The sequence below is a fragment of the Salmo salar genome, chromosome ssa11 (genome assembly GCF_905237065.1).
Source record: "Salmo salar chromosome ssa11, Ssal_v3.1, whole genome shotgun sequence".
NCBI classification, from domain to species: domain Eukaryota; kingdom Metazoa; phylum Chordata; class Actinopteri; order Salmoniformes; family Salmonidae; genus Salmo; species Salmo salar.
Genome location: NC_059452.1, coordinates 72926916 through 72946843, shown reverse-complemented (window position 1 = coordinate 72946843; position 19928 = coordinate 72926916). Strand labels below are relative to the sequence as shown.

Below are 19928 nucleotides of genomic sequence, written 5' to 3'. Positions count from 1 at the left end.
TTTAGATTTTTGCTTGAAAGTAGGAATCAGGAGGATAGAATTATGGTCAGATTTGCCAAATGGAGAGTGAGGAAGAGCTTTGTACGCATCTCTGTGTGTCGAGTAAAAGTGGTCTATGTTTTTTTCCCTCTGGTTCCACATGTGAAATGCTGGTAGAAATGAGGTAAAATAGATTTAAGTTTTCCTGCATTATGGTCCCCGGCCACTAGGAGCACCGCTTCTGGATGAGCATTTCCTTTTTAGCTTATGACCTTACACAGCTCGTTGAGTGCGTTCTTAGTGCCAGCATCGGTTTGCGGTGGTAAATAGATGGCTACAAAAAATATAGATGAAAACACTCCTGGTTGATAGTGTGGTCAACAGCTTATCTTATGGTACTCTACCTCAGGCAAGCAATACCTCAAGACTACCTTAATATTAGACATCATGCATCATCTGTTATTGACAAATAGACACACACTCCCACCTCTTGTTTTACCGGACGTAGCTGTTCTGTCCTGTCGATGCACGGAAAACCCAGTGAACTGTTTGTTATCCATGTCGTCGTTCAGCCACGACACTGTGAGACATAAAATATTACAGTTTTTAATGTCCCGTTGGTAGGATAGTCTCGAATGGAGCTCATTCAATTTGTTCTCCAGTGATTGCACGTTGGCCAATAGAACGGATTGTAGAGGTTTGTTACCCACTCACCGATGAATTCTCACAAGGCACCCTGATCTGCGCCCCCTGTATTTCCTTATTTTCTTCACGCGAATGACGGGGATTTGGGCCTTGTCCGGGAGCAACATTAAATCCTTCGCGTCAGACTCATTAAAGAAAAAATATTTGTCCAGTTCCAGGTGAGTAATCGCTGTCCAGAAGCTCTTTTCAGTCATAAGAGACGGTAGCATCAATATTATGTACAAAATGAGTTACAAACAATGCGAAAAAACACACAAAATAGCACAATTGGTTAAACAGCAGCCATCCACACTTTTCTGGACAATAATCACGATGAGATAAATCAAGTTCTTGACCTCAGCTGAATCTGGTAATGAATGGTGTGGCTATTGAACAAGTTGTGGAGACTAAATTACTTGGTGTTACCTTAGATTGTAAACTGTCATGGTCAAAACATATAGATTATATGGTTGTAAAGATGGGGAGAGGTCTGTCTGTAATAAATAGATTCTGTGCTTTTTTGACACCACACACAAGTGCTGTAAAGAAAGCTGCAGCTGGCCCAGAACAGAGCTGAACGTCTTGCTCTTCATTGTAATCAGAGGGCTAATATTAATACTACGCATGCCAATCTCTCTTGGCTAAGAGTTGAGGAAAGACTGACTCCGTCACTTCTTGTTTTTATAAGAAATATTAATGTGTTGGAAATTCCAAATTGTTTGCATATTCAACTTACACACAGCTCTGACACACACGCTTACCCCACCAGACATGCCACCAGGGGTATTTTCAGTCTCCAGGTCCAGAACAAATTCAAGGAAATGTACAGTATTATACAGAGCCATGAGTGCATGGAACTCCCTTCCATCTTTTATAGCGCAAGTAAACAGCAAACCTGGTTCCAAAATACAAATAAAGCAACACCTCACGGTGCAACACCTTTCCACCTTGTGACCTACTTGTTGTGTGTATGTACTGACATGTATGTATAACTGATAGATGCACACACACTCTACATGTTAACGTTTTTAAATGTATGCAAATTGTAAAGTTTTTCATCTGTAATGTTGGACCCCAGTAAGACTAACTGTCGCCATTGGAGTTGGCCATGGATGTGTTACTCATTTTACGTTTGTAAGAGAGCCTTAACTTTAGGCTATTTGCTTCATTACGAAAGTAATATAGAATTGTGTTTGGTTGACAACTCAACCAAATACCAACATTTAAAGTAGATGTATCTACTGCATGAATAGTTCCATCTGAGCCACTGGCTTAATCCCATATTTTTACTTGTATATTTGGTTGAGTTGGAGACGTGAATCCAACATATCATTTATTAACATGTCGACAAGTTAATAGGCTATTTATTGTATTTGTCACGCCCTGACCATAGAGAGCCATTGTTTTTCTATGGTGTAGTAGGTCAGGGCGTGAGTAGGGTGTGATCTAGTATATCTATGTCTATGTTGTGTTCTAGTTTCTTTTTCTATTTTGGGGTTTTGTATGATTCCCAATTAGAGGCAGCTGGTAATCGTTGTCTCTAATTGGGGATCATATTTAAGTAGTTATTTTTTCCACCTGTGTTTGTGGGATCTTGTTTCTGTGTAGTTGCCTATGAGCACTGCTTGAGCGTCACGTATCGTCTATTCTTTGTTGTTTTGTGCGTTTCACTTAAATAAAATATGTGGAACCCAGATCACGCTGCACGTTGGTCCGAGTATGCTTCCAGTTCGTACGACGAGCGTGACAGTATTTGAAATGAGATAATGAATTGTGTTTGGTTGTCAAACCAACCAAATATCAACATTTGAAGGAGATGGATCTTCTGCTTGGCTAGTTTAATTCCAGTTTGTCTACAAATGAGTAATTGTTAAGTTGGATTCACGTATCCATCTGAACCAAAAATCTAAGTTAAAGAACAGGACTAAATCAAATCAAACTTTTAATGTACTTTAAATGAAATTTGATTTGATTTAAAAAAAAAAGTTTTATTTGATTTAGTCGTAGGGCGGCAGGTAGCCTAGCGGTTAAGAGCGTTGGACCAGTAACTGAAAGGTTGCTGGTTCAAATCCTAGAGCCGACTAGATGGAATATCTATCAATGTACCTTTGAGCAAGGCACTTAATCATAATTACTCCTGTAAGTTGCTCTGAATAAGAGTGTCTGCTAAATGTAGTCAGTCCTGTTCTTTAACTTAGATTTTGGGTTGAGATGGAGATGGGAATCTAACATAATTATTAATTTGTAGACAAACTGGAATTAAAGTTATTAAATTAAAGACACTAAATATCATACGTTTTTAACCAACCAGACCTTGAAACAGATGGCTGACCCACTCATTAGGCAACACCAACAACAACACATAAAACCTCACATAATTCTGCCCCAAAACAATGACAATTTCTCTCAACCAGTGGCATAAGGGCTTTTTACATGAGCGTTGATGCTGTCCTGTGATAAGCAGTGCCCACTTTGTTGTATCACAGATCTGGGGAAGGGTACCAAAACAATTCTCTATCATTGAAGGTCCCCAAGAGCCTCCATCATTCTTAAATGGAAGAAGTTTGGAACCACCAAGACTCTTCCTAGAGCTAGCCGCCCGGCCAAACTGAGCAATCGGGGGAGAAGGGCCTTGGTCAGGGAGGTGACCAAGAACCCAATGGTCACTCTGACAGATCTCCATAGTTCCTCTGTGGAGATGGGAGAACCTTCCAGAAGGACAACCCTCTCTGTAGCACTCCACCAATCAGGCCTTTATGGTAGAGTGGCCAGAGAAATCTTTAATGAAAACCTGCTCCAGAGCACTCAGGACCTCAGACTGGGATGAAGGTTCACCTTCCTACAGGATAATGACCCTAAGCACACAGCCAAGACAATACAGGAGTGGCTTCCGGACTTGAACCCCATCGAACATCTCTGGAGAGACCTGAAAATAGTTGTGCAGAGACGCTCCCCATCCAACCTGACAGAGCTTGAGAGGATCTGCAGAGAAGAATGGGAGAAACTCCTCAAATACATGTGTGCCAAGCTTGTAGGGTCATACCCAAGAAGACTCGAGGCTGTAATCACTGCCAAAGGTGCTTCAACAAAGTACTGAGTAAAGGGTCTGAATACCTATGTAAATGTTATATTTCAGTTTCTAAACTTATTTTTGCTTTGTCATAATGGGGTATTGTGTGTAGATTGATCTGGATGTTTTTCCCAATCCATTTTAGAACAAGACTGTAACGTAACAAAATGTGGAAAAAGTCAAGGCGTCTGAATACTTTCCGAATGCACTGTAAATCATGTAGCAGATATAGGATATGGTAGAAAGACTATGTGGCCTTTTCTGTAGCCTACAGGCTGGAGATAAAATGTATGAAAATGCAATGAGATGGACACTTTTTATATCATGCAGGTTTCTCCGATTAAATAGCTTAACCTAAGACACTTTTTACGTCATGCAGGTTTCTCTGATCAAATAGCCTAACCTAAGACACTTTTTTAATCAAATAGCTTAACCTAAATGCCACCCAATAAACAACATATCTTAAAAACAGGACAGGTCAAAGTAAAATGGACAATATGGAATGAACAATCACAACTGTTGTCCAGGAGTTTCACCCCTTGTCATGATCATTGGTTTCAAGTTTGTATCTGTACATTTTTGACAAGCTGATAATAGCGAAAAAGAAAATACTTTTTCATTTCCCGCTGTGTAAACACATTGCAAATAGGCTCACAATAACTCCTGATAAAGTTGGGTAGCTGATATTCAGAGCTTCAATAGCCAAATTGATAAGTCAGGACGAACAAAGCCAATGCAACAGCCTGTTTTACAAATGGTGGGCCTACCACATGGATGGGAATTCATAAAATTCCGTTGTGGGCCAACATGGTAGGCTACACCCCAGTAAGCAAGAGGCGACGTCTTTTGGACGTCTTTTTTTTGTGTTTTATAAACGGCAGGCTTACCACATACTGTAGATGGGCATTCATAACATTCAATTTCACCTCAGTAAGCATGGACTGACGCCAATGCCTTTTTAATGTATTTTTTTGGTGCAGTTCGGACCAGCCTTGATATCCACATCCATGGACATTGGTTTTTGGTCCGGTCCAGACCAAATCTGAAACAATTATAGACGTCTATGTTTGGTTCAGATTTTGTTCGTTCTGGACAGCCTTGATTTGGCCCCAAAAATAATTATTTTCAATTTTGATTCAGAACCAAATATAAACATGATTTCAACATCCGGAAAATACATATTTTTAACGTCTGGAAAATACCTATTTTTAACATCCGGAAAATTCATATTTTCAATTTTCATTCCGAACTGAAAATGAACCTGATTTCAACGTCCGCAAAGTACGTATTTTCAACGTTCGGAAAAGATGCCTTTTCACCTTTCATTCAGAACCTAAATTGAACCTCAACGTCTTTTCAGTCTTTTAGACATCTTTCCAACATCATCTTTCTTAATGGGACTATTCTAGTTTTGCAGGGGAGCATTTTTTGGTCTCACCTAGGGCTGCAGAATGGCAAGGACCGGCCCTGGGCCTATTTATTGTCTATTTTTTTAATGAATCCTGGGTTGAATTGAAACAATAGCTGTTGATGACTTTGCAAATGCTATATAGTCTTAAATAGCATCATTGATGATATATGAGTGATAAAGTATGGGTACGTTTAATTTACTCTGTTAAACCTACCCTTTGGAATGACTTTGATAGCAACAGTAAATATATTTAGTGGAGATCTCTCAACATTTATTCTCATGATTGCACATTGTCAGAGACAAGTATCATAGCTAAGCAGGGCTGGGATTGGTTATAACCCTGGATGGGAGAGCAAGAAATTGCTCTAGATTGATCAATTTAGCGTTGAAGATCTGGTGATACATTAAAGGTATTAATTCAACATATTTTATCCAAGATTTGTCTATGTTAAAATGTGGTTACCATGATTTTATTTTTGGTTTTTTATTTCACCTTTATTTAACCAGGTAAGCTAGTTGAGAACAAGTTCTCATTTACAACTGCGACCTGGCCAAGATAAAGCAAAGCAGTGCGACACAAACAACAACACAGAGTTACACATGGAATAAACAAGCGTACAGTCAAATAACACAATCGAAAAAAAGAAAGTCTATATACAGTGTGTGCAAATGTCATGAGGAGGTAAGGCAATAAATAGGCCATAGTAGCGAAGTAATTACAATTTAGCAAATTTAACACTGGAGTGATAGATGAGATGATGACATAATCCTGTGGTTGAAATTCCACTCTCACAACAGCAGTTGATAATTCTTTCAAATCCAAGGTTTCCACTTAGATTTCACGTCACAATACGTTGACAAAAATTCTAACAGTTTGTGCTGAGATACAGAGGAACTGGTGCCTTAACCAGACCTCTTCAATTGCAGACCAAACTCTTTAGGTGCGGTGTGTGTGTGTGTGTGTGTGTGTGTGTGTGTGTGTGTGTGTGTGTGTGTGTGTGTGTGTGTGTGTGTGTGTGTGTGTGTGTGTGTGTGTGTGTGTGTAGAGGCCTTGGGGCCCTGAAATAGCCCTCTGGTACAGTGTAGGTCTTATAGCCCAGCCTCATCATGGCTCTATATGAAGGTCATCCACACTGTTAGTGGAGAAGGGCTCCTAATTGACTGTCTGGTTTAGGAGAGAGAGGGAGAGATAGGTAAACAGAGCGAGAGAGAGAGAGCGAGAGAGAGAGATAGGGGTCGGGAGAGAGAAGTCAGAGAGGGAGACAGTCAGAGAGAGGGAGGGAGAGAGAGAGAGAGAGAGAGAGAGAGAGAGGGAAGACAGGATAAAAATGATAAAAAGAGTCACACAGACTTTCGACCAGGCCCAGCGCAGGCCAGTGGTCTCACTCCAAGGGTACTTTTTACTAAGCGTTTGCTCTCTAGCATTTCCGATTCAGACAAGTGTTATAGTTCTGCAATGGCTGGCCAGAGACAAAGAGAGGCATGATTGACTCCAATGAGAAAACACTTCAGCTTTTCTTTTCCCTGCTTTCATTCATTGTCTCTATCCATTCCCACCCCTCTCTCTTTGTGCTACCTCCCACCCTTCATCCCTTTTATCTCTTCCTCTTCCTCTTTTTATTCCATGTCCTCTTCATTACATCCCCCTCTCTCTCCCTCCCTCTCTGTGTCTCACTGCTATTAGGTGATTGTGAGGGTGAGATATTACTGTGAGGTAGTATAATCTCTACGGTATTGTGTTTCTTTCTGCAGTTTAGCCATGCTTAGCTGGCTCAGTTAAACCCGCTTGACTGAGGAGAACAGAGAGGAGGAGGAGGAGAGAGCAGGAGACTACGGTTGAGCCTACCTCCCTACAAAACACTCTGACACACTTCACATCTCTCCTCCTCTCCTCCTGTCTTCACTCCGTCAGTCCTCCTCTCCCTCCAACTATCTTCTCTGTGTTCTGTTGAAGGTTTGACTCGGGGTCAGTGGATAGACACAGCAGGGGTCAACAGAGCATGATTGGAGATTTGTGTGTCTGTGTGTGCGTGTGTCTGCGTGCGCGTGTCTGTGTGTGTGTGTGTTAATCAACACAATGGGGTGATAAATTGGCTGAACTCGAGCCTGAGGTCAACTAATTAAAGCATACAGGGATAAAGCACCAACGCTGTGTGTGTGTGTGTGTGTGTGTGTGTGTGTGTGTGTGTGTGTGTGTGTGTGTGTGTGTGTGTGTGTGTGTGTGTGTGTGTGTGTGTGTGTGTGTGTGTGTGTCGTTGTGGTGTGTGTGTGTGTGTGTGTGGTGTGGGGTGTGTGTGTGTGTGTGTGTGTGTGTGTGTGTGTGTGTGTGTGTGTGTGTGTGTGTGTGTGTGTGTGTGTGTGTGTGTCGTTGTGGGTGTGTGCAATGGATGGGTTAAGCTGAAAAAACTGACAGACACAAACCAGCTCACAGTCTGATGTCAAGTGTTCTGTCCACCCTGGCCTGCCCCCTGCTGTCAGTAGACTAGTGAAAACTGGGGGCTGCAGGCAGGCAGGAGGCAGGAGGCAGGATGCTAATACAAGTGTCTGCCTCAACATGATAATGGACTGCTTTGTTTCCTGACAGGCCTCCTGTCTCTGTGTATGTGTGCGTGCGTGCGTGCGTGTGAATGTGAGTGTAATACTGGCATTTTCTCAAATGAATCAGAATCAAAAGACACAGAACCAAAATATAAATGCAACATGTAAATTGTTGGTCCCATGTTTCATGAGCTGAAATAAAAGATCAAAAAATGTTTCCATACGCACAGAAAGCTTATTTTTCTAAAATTTTGTGCACAAATTTGTTTACATCGCTGTCAGTGAGCATTTCTCCTTTGCCAAGATAATCCATCCACCTGACATGTGTGGCATATCAAGAAGCTGATTAAACAGCATGATCATTACAGAGGTGCACCTTGTGCTGGGGACAATAAAAGGCCACTCCAAAATGTGCAGTTTTGTCCTACAACACAATGCCACAGATGTCTCCAGTTTTGGGGGAGAGTGCAATTGGCATGCTGACTGCAGGAATGTCCACCAGAGCTGTTGCCAGAGAATTTAATGTAAATGTTCACACCATAAGTGGTTTTAGAGAATTTGGCAGTACGTCCAACCGTCCTCACAACCGCAGACCACTTGTAACCACGCCAGCCCAGGACCACCACATCCGGCTTCTTCACCTGCGGGATCATCTGAGACCAGCCAACTGGACAGCTGATGAAACAGTGGGTTTGCACAACCGAAGAACAAACAAACTGTTGCACAAACAAACTGTCAGAAACCGTCTCAGGGGCTGTCCATCTGCATGCTCGACTTCCTCACCAGGGTCTTGACCTGACTGCAGTTCGGCGTGGTAACCAACTTCAGTGGGCAAGTGCTCATCTTCGGTGGCCACTGGCACACTGGAGAAGTGTGCTCTTCACGGATTAATCCCAGTTTCAACTCTTCTGGGCAGATGGCAGACAGCGTGTATGGCGTCATGTGGGCGAGCGGTTTGCTGATGTCAATGCTGTGAACAGAGTGCGTCATGGTGGCGGTGAGGTTATGGTATGGGCAGGCATAAACTACGGACAACAAACATAATATAATTTTATCGATGGCAATTTGAATGCACAGAGATACCATGATGAGATCCTGAGGCCCATTGCCATGCCATTCATCCACCGCCATCACCTAATGTTTTAGCATGATAATGCACAGCCCAAATGTCGCAAGGATCTATATACAATTCCTGGAAGCTGAAAATGTCCCAGTTTTTCCATGGCCTGCATACTCACCAGACATGTCACCCATTGAGCATGTTTGGGATGCTCTGGATCGACGTGTACGACAGCGTGTTCCAGTTCCCGCCAATATCCAGAAACTTCGGACAGCCATTGAAGAGGAATGGGACAACATTCCACAGGCCACAATCAATAGGCTGATCAACGCTATGTCGAGCTGCATGAGGCAAATGGTGGTCACACAAGATACTGACTGGTTTTCTGATCCACGTCACTACCTTTTTTTAAGCTATCTCTGACCAACAGATGCGTGTCTGTATTCCCAGTCATGTGAAATCCATTGATTAGGGCCTCATTTATTTATTTAAATTTTCCTTATGTGAACTGTAACTCAGTCTTTGAATTTGTGGCATGATGCGCTTATATTTTTGTTCGGTGTCATTTAGAACAGTTGTAAGATGATATAACTGTATTCCTTCTCTTCACCATTCTAATATTCCTTGTAATAGATGCTCTCAGACAGACCTGTCAATCAAACATCAACCTCAGTGGATTCCCTGAATCTGGGGGGAATCCCTAAAGAGCCCCCGGAATGTACCCAATGTTCCAGTTCCGGAATTACTCAGCTGTTTCTCTCTGTTGTCGCCCTTCTCTCCTCTTCTCCACTCCTCCTCTCTCATCCTCTCCTCCTTTCCTTTTATCCTCTCATCCGTGCTGAGAGTGTAGTGGCGAGGAGTGTAGCATGGATGGGGAATTATGCTTACACATAAGAGCTAATTACCATAGAGACAAACCCACCGCGCCGCTCCCCGCTTGACGCTTACTGCTCCCGTCTCGTCTGGCGGAGATAGCAGCAGCAGTAGCAGCAGCTAAAGTTGAGTTAGTGAAGTATTCCCTCTGGGTCGGAGGCAGAGCTGCACACTGTACCGTTGGAGAGGAGAGAAAAGATAGACAGTCTGCAGAAATATCTCTCTAAAGTCTATGATTAGTTTCTAATTCAGTTGGACTAAATGCAGCTTTATTTGATGAACGCTTATTACTACGCAGTCATTTGTAATGGAAGTCAACTCCGGGAAACTGTGTTAGATGTGAGGGTTTTGATTTGATTAGATTTGATTAGGATCTCTTTTAGTCCTCATTTGGACTAATCTTCCAGGATTCCTTAAACATTAAAATACAATTTAAATTACGATCACATTTTCACATATAACACACTGTTACAAACAGACATAATACACGGACATATTGACCAGATAAATACTCTAACAATCTGAAAAGATAGATTGATTCCTTCATCTACCGTAGTCCTGCACAACCTTCCAATGAATTATATTTAAATGGTTTTAAAGTATTATTTGAATTTATATATTGAAAGGTTTCTGGTTTTCTCAGATAAATTATTAAATTTCTTTATTAATTTGAATCGAAATTTTATTTTGCCTATTTTTCTTTACTGTCTGGATAACACAGATGGTGGACAATCTATTCCTAGTATTTACTGAATGACTGTCTCTTACTAACTGAATACTGTTATGAATAGAGTTTGGCTGTTTTAAATGGTGTATATTAGGAAATAAAATAAGCATGTCTTTTTTCAATTATCTTGTTGATTGATGACCAACCAAGAGCATTCTGCATGACTACAACAGAAGAACCATATCTCCACCATCAAACAATCCTTGCTGCTTTGTTCTGTACTATCTGCATCCTCCTAATTTAACTTGCTGATGCTTTTTCCCAGACCACAGAACAATAGTTCACCTGACTCCCAATTAATGCTTTGAGACGACCATGATAAGCAGTTGTCTAGCTGCAATCCTAGTAGTTTGGTTTCTGCCACTTCCTCAAGTTGTACTCCCCCCCCCAAGCTTAAATGTATCCCATGCTGTGTTGGCCTTTCCTGGTGGAACAGGCCAACATAACCTTGGTTTTCATGGTGTTCAAAACAAATTTGTTCCGGCAAACCCACTCCCTGATATTTCACAGATCTACTTGTAGAGCTTTCTGTACCTGTTGAACCGATTGTATTGCTGTATGAATTGTAGTATCATCTGCAAATATAGTAGCTTGAGCTTCAAGGTCGTTGGTATACTAAGTAAAGAAGTGGCCCAAGGCAGCTCGCTGCAGCATGTCAGTTAGATATGACTGTACCCAATTCAATGATGCCTCCTTAAAACCATAATGCATTCATTTTGTCAAAATGATTTTATGATCCACTAAATCAAATGCTGCACTAAAATCTAAAAATAGTACACCCACAAACCTGCCATTATCCATAACATTGAGCCACTGGTCAGTCATGTCAACCAATGCAGTGGTAGTAGAATGGTTTGTGCGATAAGCATGATGATTGGCTGTGATCAGATCCTTTTTCTCCATGTACTCCTATATTTGTCTACTCACAATACCCTCCAATATCTTACTGAGTGAAGGGAGTAGACTGATTGGTCGACTATTGGCAGGAGTAATGGATTCTTTGCTGTCATTCAGGATCGGACACAGTTTAGCATGCTTCCAAACATTTGGAAATGTCCGCTTTTCCAGTGACCAATTAAATATGTATTTCAGTGGAGTTGCAATCTGGGGAGCAGAATAGTGAAGTAAAACATTGTCCATAAGATCATAACATGTAGATTTACCATTGGGTAATGACTTCAATAGGTTTAACACCTCCTCTAACACCTCCTCTGACGCCATTTGTAGACTAAAAGAGCAGGGTTTTTGCTCATAATATGATCATCAATCCATTGGACAATAGCTTGTTTGGAGGAATGGGTGTTCACATTATCGCTCAGTAAATACATTTTCTTTGTCAAAAAATCTGCAAAATGATTGGTAATATCAGCTGGTTATGTTATTGTTCTCCCATCAACCTCCACACTAGATGGACATGATAAATAGATGTACCAAGTAAGCCCTTAACTGTATTCTATACCTTTTTTTGAATAGTTTTTACAACAATAAAAGCATTTTTGTAAAAAAGAAATGTCTTATGATTTAGTTTAACTGCATAATTGCGTAGTGTTCTATAATTCTGTTAACCAATTTCTAGTTTAGATTTGGCTGCTAAGACATTTTTCCATATTTCTTTGAGAAAATGCCTCACCCAGTTCATCATCAGTCCATGGAGATGGACAATCCTCAACTGTCCTCTTTCTTACTGGGGCATGATGGTCCATTACCTCAGTGAGCAAATCAATAAAACATTCTGTAGCGTGATTTAAATCATCCTCTAGATAAATCAGCTCCCAGGGTACAGCAGCCAAATCATTTTGAAATAGCTCATGATTAAATGTCTTAACATTTCTCTTGACCACAATCCTTGGGGGTTTATTTGGAACCTTGGTGTTCATGGTTATGGTCACAATATTATGGTCTGTCCAGCCCACTGGCATTGATCTGGCTTTTAAGCATGGCAAAGGTATATTACAGGAGATCAGATCAATGCACGTGTCCGAACGGTGACCTAACTTAGTTGATGATCTAGTAGTATCATTAACCTGTTGTTTCAAACCACAACTCTCGGCATATCTTATCAATGTAGTTCTATTTGAATTATTATGATCCTTCCAATTGATATTAAAATCATTCAAGATAAATACATTTCTGTTACTACCTGTGGCCTGGTCAAACTAAGTGCATAAGTCATCCAGATAGGACACCTTAGAGCTAGGAGGTCTGTACACACATCTTACCAATATGGCTGCCTCTATTTGACATACATTAAGGTCACCCCTCCTTTTAAAAGGTATATGATTCTGAATGTACAGAGCTACACCCCCACCATTCCTATTCCTGTCCTGATATAGTTGAATTAAAATAGCCAGGCAGTTACTCTAGAGTCCTGATATAGTTGGATTAGAATAGCCAGGGAGTTAATCTAGAGTCCTGATATAGTTGGATTAGAATAGCCAGGGAGTTACTCTAGAGTCCTTATATAGTTGGATTAGAATAGCCAGGGAGTTAATCTAGAGTCCTGATATAGTTGGATTAGAATAGCCAGGGAGTTACTCTAGAGTCCCAATATAGTTGGATTAGAATAGCCAGGGAGTTACTCTAGAGTCCCAATATAGTTGCCCGTTGATGTAAAGTTTATCCATCACCAAGGAGACTCGTTGGTTCAGGCAACGCTTTTCTTTCATGATGGGATTCAGTTTTTTTCTCCTTTTCATTGATCTCCGTGGGGAAGTGATCATTCATTCCAAAATGTTTCTGAGTTCTCTGCCCCTGCTCTTCGCCATTTCCTTATTCTATGGACTCTGGAGAAAGTGACATTACGCACAACGTCAGTGGGCAGTTTCAGTTGAGTTGACCTAAAGTCTCGGATGGTGTCCTCACAGCTTCTGCTGTTGTCATTCTCCAGTATCCCTGAAAAGATTAGATTGTCCCACATTGATCGACACTGTACATCAAGCAAGGTTTCTTTAAGATGTTTGTTCTCCCTTTGCACCACCTCCACCTTGCCATGAAGAGTCTACAGTACCTTTCAGCTCTGTGATCTCTTTCCTTAGATCATCAATCTGACATTGGCTGAATTCTAGACAGGCACATAATGCATTGATGTCCTCTCGTAGTATATCCAATATATCAAGTTTGGCAAGCCTTTCATTGATGGATTTCAGCAAGTCAATATCCATATCCGTAAACCTCTCCCCACTCTCCTGATTTGCTGTCTTAGACTCTAGTTCCGATTCAACTCTGAGATTTTTGATTGGACAAAACTCTTAAGAAAGCAAAGCAACTCTGGATCATTCATGCTGTTGGGTGGAGATAAATACTGTACATGTGTGGGTAAGGGGTACAGACTGGGGTGTCACTGTGGGAAAGTCTCAAATGACAACCTATTTTGTCCCAGGAATAAGGAATATAGGGTATCATTTGGGATGCAGTCTGAGGTTCTACTACACCCTGACCCCTGGTTGAACCCTACAGGAAATCCACTCTTCTGGAAGAGGTTGTTTACTATGCTCTCCCCCCTCTCCTCCAATTCACTTTTCCCACCTCCTCACCCCAACCTCCCCCTCCCCACCCCTTTATGACTGATACCAGCCCAGCTGTGGGGAGTCATAAAGTAAATGAGGTGTTGTTAGCCGATACCATGGACTGTTTCTCTGCATTGCTCCCGAGTGGCACAGCGGTCTAAGGCACTGCATCTCAGTGCTAGAGGCGTCAATACAGACTCTGGTTTGATTCCAGGCTGTATCACAACCGACCGTGATTGGGAGTCCCATACGGCGGCGCACAATTGGCCCAGCGTCGTCCGGGTTAGGGTTTGGCCGGGGTAGGCCATCATTGTAAATAAGAATTTGTTCTTAACTGATTTGCCTAGTTAAATAAAAAAAACAGAGAGGGGCTGGGCTCTGGGCTTCCTGGCAGCGATGGGGCACAGCATCTGTGAACGATCGCCTCTCCCCATAAACACACATTAGCATTTTTATTAGCATATCTAGACTCTGGCTGAGTGAAGTGGATTATTTACTACCCCCCACCCGCCTCCATTTCCCAGTGTCCAATGGGACTGGAAGAGAGATCACACTTACTTCCTGTGGAAAAACAAACTTATCTGAAAGTGTATAGGTCAGTCAACGCTCGCTTATCAAATGCTGTGGCCAGAACATAGTACTGTTGAAATTCAGTTAATGTTTTGGCTTCCATAGTGAGGTTCAGTTAGTGTTGAGGCTTCCATAGTGAGGTTCAGTTAGTGTTGAGACTTCCATAGTGAGGTTCAGTTAGTGTTTAGTTAGTGTGTTGAGGTTTCCATAGTGAGGTTCAGTTAGTGTTGAGGTTTCCATAGTGAGGTTCAGTTAGTGTTGAGGCTTCCATAGTGAGGTTCAGTTAGTGTTGAGATTTCCATAGTGAGGTTCAGTTAGTGTTGAGTCTTCCATAGTGAGGTTCAGTAAGTGTTGAGGCTTCCATAGTGAGGTTCAGTTAGTGTTTAGGCTATAGTAGTGTTGAGGCTTCCATAGTGAGGTTCAGTTAGTGTTGAGGTTTCCATAGTGAGGTTCAGTTAGTGTTGAGGCTTCCATAGTGAGGTTCAGTAAGTGTTGAGGTTTCCATAGTGAGGTTCAGTTAGTGTTTAGGTCTTCCATAGTGACGTTCAGTTAGTGTTGAGGCTTCCATAGTGAGGTTCAGTTAGTGTTGAGGCTTCCATAGTGAGGTTCAGTTAGTGTTGAGGCTTTCATAGTGAGGTTCAGTTAGTGTGTTGAGGTTTCCATAGTGAGGTTCAGTTAGTGTTGAGGTTTCCATAGTGAGGTTCAGTTAGTGTTGAATCTTCCATAGTGAGGTTCAGTTAGTGTTAGTGTTGAGGCTTCCATAATGAGGTTCAGTTCGTGTTGAGGTTTCCATAGTGAGATTCAGTAAGTGTTGAGGCTTACATAGTGAGGTTCAGTTAGTGTTGAGGCTTCCATAGTGAGGTTCAGTTAGTGTTTAGGCTTCCATAGTGAGGTTCAGTAAGTGTTTAAGCTTCCATAGTGAGGTTCAGTTACTGTTGAGGCTTCCATAGTGAGGTTCAGTTAGTGTTCAGTTAGTGTGTTGAGGTTTCCATAGTGAGGTTCAGTTAGTGTTGAGGTTTCCATAGTGAGGTTCAGTTAGTGTTGAGGTTTCCATAGTGAGGTTCAGTTAGTGTTGAGATTTCCATAGTGAGGTTCAGTTAGTGTTGAGGCTTCAATAGTGAGGTTCAGTTAGTGTTTAGGCTTCCATAGTGACGTTCAGTTAGTGTTGAGGCTTCCATAGTGAGGTTCAGTTAGTGTTGAGGCTTCCATAGTGAGGTTCAGTAAGTCTTGAGGTTTCCATATTGAGGTTCAGTTAGTGTTTAGGTTTCCATAGTGATGTTCAGTTAGTGTTGAGGCTTCCATAGTGAGGTTCAGTTAGTGTTGAGGCTTCCATAGTGAGATTCAGTTAGTGTTGAGGCTTTCATTGTGAGGTTCAGTTAGTGTTCAGTTAGTGTGTTGAGGTTTCCATAGTGAGGTTCAGTTAGTGTTGAGGTTTCCATAGTGAGGTTCAGTTAGTGTTGAATCTTCCATAGTGAGGTTCAGTTAGTGTTAGTGTTGAGGCTTCCATAGTGAGGTTCAGTTCGTGTTGAGGTTTCCATAGTGAGGTTCAGTTAGTGTTGAATCTTCCATAGTGAGGTTCAGTTAGTGTTAGTGTTGAGGCTTACATAGTGAGGTTCAGTTAGTGTTGAGACTTCCATAGTGAGGTTCAGTTAGTGTTTAGGCTTCCATAGTGAGGTTCAGTAAGTGTTTAGGCTTCCATAGTGAGGTTCAGTTAGTGTTGAGGCTTCCATAGTGAGGTTCAGTTAGTGTTCAGTTAGTGTGTTTAGGCTTCCATAGTGAGGTTCAGTTACTGTTGAGGCTTCCATAGTGAGGTTCAGTTATTAGTGTGTTTAGGCTTCCATAGTGAGGTTCAGTTAGTGTGTTGAGGCTTCCATAGTGAGGTTCAGTTAGTGTTTAGGCTTCCATAGTGAGGTTCAGTTAGTGTTGAGGCTTCCATAGTGAGGTTCAGTTAGTGTTGAGGCTTCCATAGTGAGGTTCAGTTAGTGTTCAGTTAGTGTGTTTAGGCTTCCATAGTGAGGTTCAGTTAGTGTTGAGGCTCCCATAGTGAGGTTCAGTTAGTGTTGAGGCTTCCATAGTGAGGTTCAGTACGTGTTGAGTCTTTCATAGTGAGGTTCAGTTAGTGTTGAGGCTTCCATAGTGAGGTTCAGTTAGTGTTGAGGCTTCCATAGTGAGGTTCAGTTAGTGTTCAGTTAGTGTGTTTAGGCTTCCATAGTGAGGTTCAGTTAGTGTGTTGAGGCTTCCATAATGAGGTTCAGTTAGTGTTTAGGCTTCCATAGTGAGGTTCAGTTAGTGTTGAGGCTTCCATAGTGAGGTTCAGTTAGTGTTGAGGCTTCCATAGTGAGGTTCAGTTAGTGTTCAGTTAGTGTGTTTAGGCTTCCATAGTGAGGTTCAGTTAGTGTTGAGGCTTCCATAGTGAGGTTCAGTTAGTGTTGAGGCTTCCATAGTGAGGTTCAGTACGTGTTGAGTCTTTCATAGTGAGGTTCAGTTATTTGTTGAGTCTTCCATAGTGAGGTTCAGTTAGTGTTGAGGCTTCCATAGTGAGGTTCAGTTCGTGTTGAGGCTTCCATAGTGAGGTTCAGTTAGTGTTGAGGCTTCCATAGTGAGGTTCAGTTAGTGTTGAGGCTTCCATAGTGAGGTTCAGTTAGTGGTGTAGCTTCATGGCTGCCTCTGTGTTCTTTATTAGGTTTGTCTGTCTGCAGGTCCCCAGGCAAATCAGATCGATTGGATCTCTGTGACCCCTCAGTGGTTTATCAATGACTGGGAAATGACAAGCCTGGTTAAATCACATCACTCTTTCTGCTCTGGACTCTACTAATACAGTCAGACATGCAGCGATACTGATACAGTTGCTGTGTGTGAGACACACCGGCTTCTCTGTGTGTGACTGTGTGTGTGTCCTCCCTAGTCAGCAGTTTGCCTGAAAAGCCATTTTGGTCCAGATGGTTCAGATCATTTTCAAGTGCTGCAAATCTAGAAGTGTCAAGTAAAAAGTTAACACAAATTACATTTCAAAAAAAAATTCTCTCTCCTTTTATCCAACCTAATTCTCTTCCCGCTCTTCCTGCCCCTCTCTCCCTCCCCCTCTTCTCTCTCCCGCTCTCTTTTTCTATCTTTCATTCTCTTTTTTTCTTTCGATTTCGCTCCTCTCCCTCTCCCTCCTCTCTGCAGGCAGCATAGTGTACCTGGGGATGATGATTGGGGCATTCTTCTGGGGTGGTCTGTCGGACAAGGTGGGCCGTAAACAGTGTCTGCTTATCGCTATGTCGGTCAACGGCTTCTTCTCCTTCCTCTCCTCCTTCGTCCAGGGGTACGGCATGTTTCTCTTCTGCCGCATGCTCTCCGGCTTCGGGTGAGTGTTGTCGGATTTGTTCTGTTCTATTCTATTCTATTCCACTATTCTAAAATACTCTACTCTTCTCTACTGTACTCTACTCTGTTGTGTTCTTTTCTATTCCATTCTACTATACTATACTATAATATACACTGTTCTATTATAATATACTATTCTATACTATACTATACTATACTATACTATACACTGTTCTATTCTACTCTACTCTACTCTACTCTACTCTACTCTACTCTACTATACTATATTATACTATACTATACTATACACGGTTCTATTCCACTAGACTATACTATACTATACTATACTACACTGTACTATACTACACTATACTATACTATACTATACTATACTATACTATACTATACTATACACTGTTCTATTCTATTCTATTCAACTATATTATACTATACTATACTATACTATACTATACTATACTATACTATACACGGTTCTATTCCACTATACTATACTATACTACACTGTACTATACTACACTATACTATACTATACTATACTATACTATACTATACTATACTATACACTATTCTATTCTATTCAACTATACTATACTATACTATACTATACACTGTTCTATTCTATTCAACTATACTATACTATACTACACTACACTACACTATACTATACTATACTATACTATACTATACTATACACTGTTCTATTCTATTCTACTATATTATACTATAATATACACTGTTCTATTCTATTCTACTCTATTACAGTCCTTTATAATGTGGCTTCCCACTGTCTTGAAAAACAGTTCATTTTCCTTCGCTCTTCCAGAACACCATTAAGTTCTACTAAATTGTTCCTGAACACTCTCCATCACTAATAGTCTTCCATGATGACATTGTGTTCTACTTGGTTGAGAGTTAGTGGTCTCTCACTCAATATCTCGCTATATCTCTGTATCTCTCTATATCTCTATATCTCTCTATTTCTCTATATCTCTATATCTCTCTATCTCTCTCTATCTCTATATCTCTCTAAATCTCTATATCTCTCTATATCTCTATATCTCTCTCTAAATCTTTATCTCTCTATGTCTCTCTATATCTCTATATATTGCTGTATCTCTCTCTATATCTCCATATCTCTCTACAGTATATCTCTCTAAATCTCTATCTCTCTATATCTCTATATTCTCAATATCTCTCTCTCTATTGCGCTGTATCTCTCTCTACATCTCTATCTCTCTATCTCTCTAAATCTCTCTGTATCTCTCTGTATCTCTATATCTCTCTATTCTCTATCTATCTCTCTCAATCTCTTTATCTCTCTCTATATCTCTCTATCTCTCTATATCTTCATGTCTCTCTATATATCTATATCTCTAGATAGCTCTATATCTCTGTCTCTCTCTCTAGCTCTCTATATCGCTCTATCTCTCTCTATTTCTCTATATATTTCTGTAAATCTCTATCTCTCTATGTCTTTCTATCTCTCTCTATATCTGTCTATATCTCTCTCTATCTTTCTATAACTCTATCTCCCTATATCTCTCTATATCTCTATATCTCTCTAAATCTAATTCTATAAATCTATCTATCTATCTATCTCTCTAAATCTATATATCTATCTCTCTATCTATCTCTCTATACCTCTCTATATGTCTCTATATGTCTGTATCGCTCTAAATCTCTCTATCTCTCTAAATCTCTCTATCTCTCTATCTCATTCTATATCTCTATATCGCTATATCTCTCTGTCTCTCTCTATCTCTTTATCTCTCTATATATCTATATCTCTCTATATCTTCCTGTCTCTAGCTCTCTATATCTCTCAATCTCTCTAAATCTCTATCTCTCTCTATTTCTCTATATATTCTCTAAATCTCTATCTCTATATCTCTCTGTCTCTCTCTATCTATTTTTCTCTCTATATATCTCTATCTCCCTATGTCTCTATCTCTCTCTATAGCTCTATATAGCTCTATATCTCTCTCTAGCTCTCTATCTCTAAATCTCTATCTCTCTCTATTCTCTATATATTTCTCTAAATCTCTATCTCTCTGTCTTTCTATCTCTCTCTATATCTGTCTATCTCTCTCTATCTTTCTATGACTCTATCTCCCTATATCTCTCTATATCTCTATATCTCTCTAAATCTATCTCTCTAAATCTAATTCTCTAAATCTATC

General features: G+C 40.8%; 1 protein-coding gene across 1 annotated transcript in view; it reads left to right on the top strand.

The window, feature by feature from the left end:
* The window catches only part of LOC106563032 (synaptic vesicle glycoprotein 2C), a 70940-nt gene that overhangs the window by 18727 nt on the left and 32285 nt on the right, over positions 1-19928 (top strand). The window contains exon 3 of the mRNA XM_014128239.2: positions 17587-17767. Within this exon, the coding sequence (XP_013983714.1) occupies positions 17587-17767 (181 nt within the window). The remainder of the gene's footprint in view (positions 1-17586; positions 17768-19928) is intronic.